The 7933-nt window shown below is 41.1% G+C and overlaps 1 protein-coding gene across 1 annotated transcript; it reads right to left on the reverse strand.

The window, feature by feature from the left end:
* Positions 1-1535: 1535 nt before the first annotated feature.
* LOC135512279 (protein ZNF365-like) lies at positions 1536-6792 on the reverse strand. Its single transcript, XM_064934126.1, has 5 exons — positions 6335-6792; positions 4787-5554; positions 4363-4534; positions 3943-3986; positions 1536-3624 (listed from the first exon to the last, which is right to left on the reverse strand). Exons 1-5 carry the CDS (start codon positions 6355-6357, stop codon positions 3444-3446), a joined length of 1188 nt encoding a protein of 395 aa, XP_064790198.1. The 5' UTR covers positions 6358-6792; the 3' UTR covers positions 1536-3443.
* Between the last annotated feature and the right edge of the window lie 1141 nt (positions 6793-7933).

A 7933-nucleotide genomic window follows, 5' to 3' on the forward strand; every position in this document is an offset into this window, starting at 1 on the left:
GCTAGACCTCATGTGGCTGGAGTGTGTCAGCAGTTCCTGCAAGAGGAAGGCATTGATGCTATGGGCTGGCCCGCCCGTTCCCCAGACCTGAATCCAATTGAGCACATCTGGGACATCATGTCTCGCTCCATCCACCAACGCCACGTTGCACCACAGACTATCCAGGAGTTGGCGGATGCTTTAGTCCAGGTCTGGGAGGAGATCCCTCAGGAGACCATCCGCCACCTCATCAGGAGCATGCCCAGGCGTTGTAGGGAGGTCATACAGGCACGTGAAGGCCACACACACTACTGAGCCTCATTTTGACTTGTTTTAAGGACATTACATCAAAGGTGGATCAGCCTGTAGTGTGGTTTTCCACTTTAATTTTGAGTGTGACTCCAAATCCAGACCTCCATGGGTTGATAAATTTGATTTCCATTGATCATTTTTGTCTGATTGTTGTCAGCACATTTAACTATGTAAAAGAAAAAAGTATTTAATAAGAATATTTCATTCATTCAGATCTAGGATGTGTTATTTTAGTGTTCCCTTTATTTTTTTGAGCAGTGTATATACACATACATACACACACGTTCAAAAGTTTGGGTTCACTTTGAAATGTCCTTACTTTTTAGAGAAAAGCACATTTTTTGCCCATTAAAATAACATCAAATTGATCAGAAATAGTGTAGACATTATTAATGTTGTAAATGCCTATTGTAGCTGGAAACGGCACATTTTTTATGGAATATTTACATAGGCCCATTATCAGCAACCAATACTCCTGTGTTCCAATGGCAAATTGTGTTAGCTCATCCAAGTTTATAATTTTACAAGGCTAATTGATCATTAGAAAACCCATTTGCAATTATGAACGCACAGCTAAAAACGGTTGTCCTTATTAAAGAAGCATTAAGACTGGCCTTCTTTAGACTAGTTGAGTATCTGGAGCATCAGCATTTGTGGGTTCGATTACATGCTCAAAATGGCCAGAAAAACAACAACAAAAAATTTAATCTGAAACTCGTCAGTCTATTCTTGTTCTATTCCATGCGAGAAATTGTCAAAAAACTGAAGATCTCGTACAATGCTTGTGTACTACTCCCTTCACAGGACAGCGCAAACTGGCTCTAACCAGAATAGAAAGAGGTGGGAGGCCCCGGTGCACAACTGAGCAAGAGGACAAGTACATTAGAGTGTGAAGTTCGAGAAACGGATGCCTCACAAGTCCTCAGCTGGCAGCTCCATTAAATAGTACCTGCAAAACACCAGTCTCAACGTCAACAGTGAAGAGGCGACTCCGGGAAGCTGGCCTTCTAGGCAGAGTTCCTCTGTCCAGTGTCTGATCTTTTGCCCATCTTAATCTTTTCTTTTTATTGGCCAAACTGAGATATGGCTTTTTCTTTGCAACTCTGCATGGAAGGCCAGCATTCCGGAGTTGCATTTTCAACGTTGAGACTGGTGTTTTGCAGGTACTATCTAATGAAGCTGCCAGTTGAGGACTTGTGAGGCTTCAGTTTCTCAAAGTAGGCACTAATTTACTTGTCCTCTTGCTCAGTTGTGCACCAGGGCCTTCCCCTCCTCTTTCCATTCTGGTTAGAGCCAGAATGGAGTCTTACTTATAAAATGGCTTTTTGCTCAGAAGCAATTTGTTAGTTTTTTTTACCATTTTAATTGAAAACAGTCACATTGACGTACCTAATTGTTACTGATAGATGATTTGATATTGAGATAAAAAAAGTCTGCATTTGACCTTGAGTTTAAAGGACCCCCCCCCCAAAAGGAAGTTGCCGCCACTATATCGACGTAATCTCCTGTCCTAGAAAGGAAATACACATTAGGTTCCTCCGAAGAATGACAATGTATGTATGTATGTATGTATGTATGTATGTATGTATGTATGTATGTATGTATGTATGTATGTATGTATATATATATTTAAACTATTAACTATTTTTTAACTATTCAAAAGATTTGCAAGCTGGCTCTATGGCTGGTTCTGGACCTGGATTTGTCATAAGCAATCATTTATGGAAAACTTCGCCACAGACGGAAATCACTAGCCTATTTTTGACTTCACCATCTATTGTTATCTCAAAATTTTTGGCACCTTCCATAAATTACATCCGCGAATCCGCGATAGAAATAGTTAGAAAGAATAAGACGAAGCTCTGCTAATATGTATAAATATGGAAAGATAGCCGATATGCGTTTTTCTACATTGTAATAGACACGGTGCAACCTTTAGTAGGAACTTTAGGCTGCTAGCAGGCTTCAGTACAGCAAAGCCATGTCAGCCCATGCTCATAAAGTGAAGTGATAGGCTACAATGACTTTGCTCATGCACACCGCAAATGACATGAAACTATAAAGTCCTTTCATTTTATTTTGCGGGTGCCTTTTCATTATCTGGATAGTAATTGTGGTTTACTATGCTATTATATCACGCAATTATACCATTTATAAAATGGTCCGATTTTAAATACAGACTAGCTAAAAAAAATATTTAAAAAAAGTGAAAATGTACGAATTATCCAATGGATTATGATAGTTTCCTGGTAAAAAAAAAAGTGGAGGTGGAAAAATGTTTGTACCCCTATTTAAATTTGCTCAATGGCTCAGCCAGCCAATTGGACACAATACTGTTTAGCTCATCTCAGTCACAAAGAGGAATAACTTTGCAGCTGTTTCTGATTAATAAAAATAAAATAAATGTTTTTGTCACATTCACCAGATAGGTGCAGTGAAATGTGTTGTTTTACAGGGTCAGTCATAGTAGTACAGTGCTCCTGGAGCAAATTAGGGTTAAGTGCCTTGTTCAAGGGCACAGACAGGTTTTTCACCTGGCCGGCTCGGGTATTCGAACCAGCGACCTTTTGATTCTGGCCAAAGCTCTAAACAATGCCATGCTAGTGGGTGGTAACATTCAAATAAAACCCAGCCCTGAAACATAGGCTGAAAATAATTTTTATGTCATATCAAAGGAAGAGATACAACATTCACAAAGATTTGCAAGAAGTGGGAAGTTTGGATGTGTCACTTAAAGCCCAAATATATCGTACTTTGACTAATATGATGACTTATTGACTTAACTTGTTGTGCAACATCTTGGGTAAGCTCTGGCCATCTTTCACCTCAAAAGTGGATTTCTACTGGAGTGGGCATTTAACAACTCCACCATCTAGTTTTTTTTTGTATACAATTCTGTATTTTATTAGATCTACACCTATCAATAATATGATTTAATACTAATTAAAACACCAATGAGGATCAGAAATACCTATCCATCAAGTTACTACAGTACTTCCAAAATTGAAACTAGGACAGTAGCTACCTCTAGGACAGAATGGAGCAAAAACTAGCGTACACATGGCCATAAAGCATCCCCTGCTCAGTATTATCTATACATTCAGTAAATACTTATCATATATACATTCATTTGTCGGCCCTGGTCAGGTTACCTAGTCCTCAAATCCAGCTGATCTGCGGCGCTGGGTCCAGGCTTCATCCCTGCGGTCAGGTCTGAAGTAGCCAGAGTTACCCACTCTCTCACTAGGGCCTTTGGGGAACGCCCGTCCTAACTGGGATGGGTGCGTTCTACCCTCCTGGGGACAGGACTGTGACAGCTGATAACCTGCTGACCTAGAATCAGGGGACAGTGCAACAAACCTCAGACAAAACCAATGCTTCAACAGGCAGCAGGTAACGATGACAGACTCAGGATTAGTGGAGAAGATAAAACTCAGAATCATCACAAATGAATGAGGACACAAAATCTCATTTGCGACAAGGGATCCCTATGTATAATTTATATGTAACCATGTTCTAACCTTTGAAACTGGAAACTCATCATTGTAATCAAAGTGAGACACTAAGGCACAGCCCAAAGCTCATGCGCCCAACTATGGAAAACATAGATCATGTATATCAACAGTAGAAAAATGAAGTTCACAAACTCGCCTGCTTTTGGTTATTCTATGAGGTCCATTTTCAGCTGTCTGGTGCTGCAGGGGAGATGAAAATATGTCAGGTATTTATACTGTTTACACCAAAACTCAAAAGCTGATATTATCCAGTTCTGGAATGTTTGGAAGGTCATCATGTTTCCCTTTTCTACATAAATACAGAGGAAGAAAACATATCTGCATAGGCTTCCTCTCAACTCCACAACTGAATCTGGGAGGCCAGTTACGATCGGCAGGTCTCACAAGGGTTCAAATGTGTAACAATTATGATATTCTCTAGTCTCTCCCTAACCGTCTTTCCGTTGCCATCTAAAAACAAGTAAGAGCAGCTGCCAGAAAATACTTTGAAAAGGAATCTGTCATTGTAAACACATTGCTGTCAGTAGTAGGAAACAGGCTCGATATAGTACAGTACCATGTAATCGGTGTAGGTTGGTGGACTGGGTGAGCTCTGATAGTACTCCAGTAGCCTCTCAGCCAGGGCGATGCGTTTGAGCAGGTTCTCAATGAAACGTTGGATCCGAACTTTACCACATATCTCATGCTGGGCTGCAGCCTCCAGAAAATTCTGAATGGTGATGACTTCTCTGAAAAAAACAAAAACAAAACAGAGATACAACTTCAAGACTTGGGGGGGGGGGGCGACGACAATGGGGGGTGTATCTAGTAACATGCTAAAGAATATTGCTACTGCCAAAATTACAATAATTCCATCAGCAACAGCAACAATCTAAGGAGTTACCAGATTAGTGTACTGTCTGCCATTTGACCTCATGATTATGACTAACAATACCGTAAGGAAATGTTAAGACTGAGTTACTGGCTCAGACACTACTCACTGTTCTCTCCTCTCCAGCTCATACTCTGACTCGTTCAGCTGCTCCTTTAGTGTGGCGATCACCATCACGGCCATGTCCACCTGGTGGCTCAGCGCCCTCTCCCGCTCCTGAACCTCCTGCCTCTCCTGGGCCAGGTGCTGGGAGTGGGCACGCTCACACAGCAGCTCTGTGTCCGTCTGGGCCAGCTCCGTGCTGACCCTGTGCAGCCTCCTCTGCATGGTGCTGTCCGCTGCCAGCAGGACCTTGGCAAGCCTGCGCCTGACCGACACCTCCCCAGCACAGACACTCCACTCTGGGGACACCGCCTCAGGCTTGCTGCCTGGGTCTGGAGGGTTGTCAAATGGAAATGGGATATGATCTGTCCCAGGGCTGAACTTGTTGAATTTTAAATCATCTTTACGGGCCTCTTCTTCAGTCTGTATCTCCTCCGCTACCTGCGTCCCCACACTATGCGTACGACACCTCTCTATGCAGCTAGTGACCTCTCGTGTGTCACTCAGGGAGCGCACATGCAGGACTCTCTCTGGGTGAGAGTGCCCCCTGCGGGTCGGGAGGCTCAGCTCGTGCATGGTGTGGTAGTAGCTGTGGCTGTATTCCAGGTGGTCTCTCAAGGAGGCCAGGCTATTGAACCTCTCACGCTCCCCACACCGAGGGCACCTAAATGGGAGCTGGGAGTCCGCAGATGCCCCACAAGCCTGCCCATTCTCAGTGATGAGAGAGGTCCTCCTGGCGCATACCTTCGCCTGCATTTCACCTACAACCTGAAAGCTAAACACACAATGGTTACAGTCAGCTGATATATGACTGATATACGTAATCCAACTACAGTAGACTGACGACGGCAGGTAGTCTAGTAGTTAGAGCATATGACTAGTAACTGAAAGGTTGCAAGATCGAATCCCCGAGCTGATAAGGTAAACATCTGTCGTTCTACCCCTGAACAAGGCAGTTAACCCACTGTTCATAGGCTGTCATTGAAAATAAGAATTTGTTCTTAACTGACTTGCCTAGTTAAATAAAGGTCAAATAAAAAAATGACAAGACTGATATCTCATGCATATATTACTGCAATGGATTAATATTCAACAATAGGCTATTAAATCAAACCTACATTTGTTTAAATCAAAACCAATTGGCTGTTTCATTTATTCAATATGTCACCTTACTGACAACTAAGGTTGCAAAAGCCTACCTTCGTAAAACGAAGTGGCCTGCAGATCCTTACCAACAACCAGCCAACAATAGATGAATATGGTTGACGGCAGAATCATGTAAATACAATTAAAGTATTTAGCTAAGCGACGGCACATAAGGGCTCTCGATATTAACAGCTTGTTGTAAATGTAACAGGTCATTTTTAAAAGGCTAACTATTAGCTAACGCTGCTAGAATTTCTTCCTACCCCATGCATGGCTCATCACCACTAACGTTAGCTAGCAAGTTAGCCAGGCTGCTGCTCCCAATACACAGCTCCATGGTGTTTTATATTACACCATGATCTATTTCGAGCTACTGATGCATGTAATCTCGCATAAATATATAGTTTACCTGTATTTGCATGATGATGTCATGCAAAATAGCAAGAATTCCCCACACAAATCTCCTGCGTAGGGTTGTGAAAATGTTAGTCAGCTGAGAGCAATGAACACAGCCTCCCCTACTGTAGGCCTACCTGGGAATGGTTATGTATAAGCTAGTGACGATGAGCAACCAAATATCAATGGAATGTTGCTCATTCAGTAAAATATCGCGTTTACTGGCTACCAATTCGAACCAGAACAGTGTCTTCATTGGGCATGGTAATTAGCGTTGCACATGATGGCATAAATATTCTTCAAATACATTTTTGAATGGAATTTAAAATAGTCATAATTTCCAAGTAAATTAATAAGAAATTATATGTTATTAACTGTCGGGCCGTTAAAATCATATTTTTTTCATTGAACTCCATAATGTGCATCTCAGACAGTGGTGAGGAGGAGTCTACCGTGTCCGGAAGCGACCCTTAATTTTCTGGATTCCGACAGTGCGGTAGAGGCAAAGGAAGTGGCCCAACTCGACGGAAAATCTGTTTCCCTCCAGCAGGTGGCGTTTTTTTCCTTTTTTTTTTTCTTTTACCTCTCAGGGACGGGTAGAAGTTTCGTAACGATTTAGGTTGTTTAAAAAATATATACAGTGGGGCAAAAAAGTATTTAGTCAGCCACCAATTGTGCAAGTTCTCCCACTTAAAAATATGAGAGAGGCCTGTAATTTTCATCATAGGTACACTTCAACTATGACAGACAAAATGAGAAGAAAAAAAATCCAGAAAATCACATTGTAGGATTTTTAATGAATGAATTTACTAAATACTTTTTTGCCCCACTGTATGTGTGTGGCAACATACAATCTTTTCCCCAACAGATATGATCAATAAATCCATTCCAATAAGGCATGACATAAGGAATAGATACAACATCATGCTGAAACAAGGTTTGTATCGCTCTGTTGTTGAATTGACCAAAAGAGAAACAAATCTTTCCTACTGATTAGTCAACAGGGTCAATAGAAGGTAGGCTCTGAGGGTCAGGTCTTGACACGTTCCTGAATAACAGAGCAACACCTGAGGGAATGGCATCTAAAACAATTGCAAAATCTTTAGGTGTTACAGGAACCTTGTAAAGTGATAAGAATTCCTCATAACTGAGTAAAAGACCCTCTGCATTTATCAGTTGGCTCACCAATAGGATATTATTTCGGAACCAATATTCTAAAAACAAAGAAGTATTTTTATACAATATATCCCGATTATTCCATATATAATATCTGTGTGGAGAAAAATGGTGTTTATAAATTAAGGACAACATGAAGTTTAGGCCACCAAAATTAGAGAAGACACAATGAGGAATAAAATTCCAGATAGAAGTGGGTCTTCTTAGGAATTGTTTTATCCAATTGATCTTAAAATTATTATTTAAAGTAGTAAAGTCCAGAAAATTCAGTCCACCATTCTCATAAGTGTTCATTACAACAGTTTTCCTAATGTAATGGGTACGGTTTCTCCAAAGAAAGTTGAAAAGCATCTGGTCTATCTCCTTTCTTATTTTACTGTCAAGGTATAAAGATAGAGTGCCATATGTTAGTCTAGAGATACCTTCGGCCTTGGTT

This window comes from Oncorhynchus masou, chromosome 24, assembly GCF_036934945.1.
Source record: "Oncorhynchus masou masou isolate Uvic2021 chromosome 24, UVic_Omas_1.1, whole genome shotgun sequence".
Classification (NCBI taxonomy): Eukaryota; Metazoa; Chordata; class Actinopteri; order Salmoniformes; family Salmonidae; genus Oncorhynchus; species Oncorhynchus masou.

What these genes read in the sequence shown, in the direction of transcription:
- LOC135512279 (XM_064934126.1), bottom strand. Translation starts at nt 6,357, where the DNA reads ATGACATCATCATGCAAATACAG. An exon ending in GAGCTGGAGAGGAGAGAACA is followed by an intron (nt 4,535 to 4,786) that starts GTGAGTAGTGTC and finishes TGTTTTTTTCAG; the next exon opens with AGAAGTCATCACCATTCAGA. An exon ending in CATAGAATAACCAAAAGCAG is followed by an intron (nt 3,625 to 3,942) that starts GCGAGTTTGTGA and finishes CCCTGATTCTAG; the next exon opens with GTCAGCAGGTTATCAGCTGT.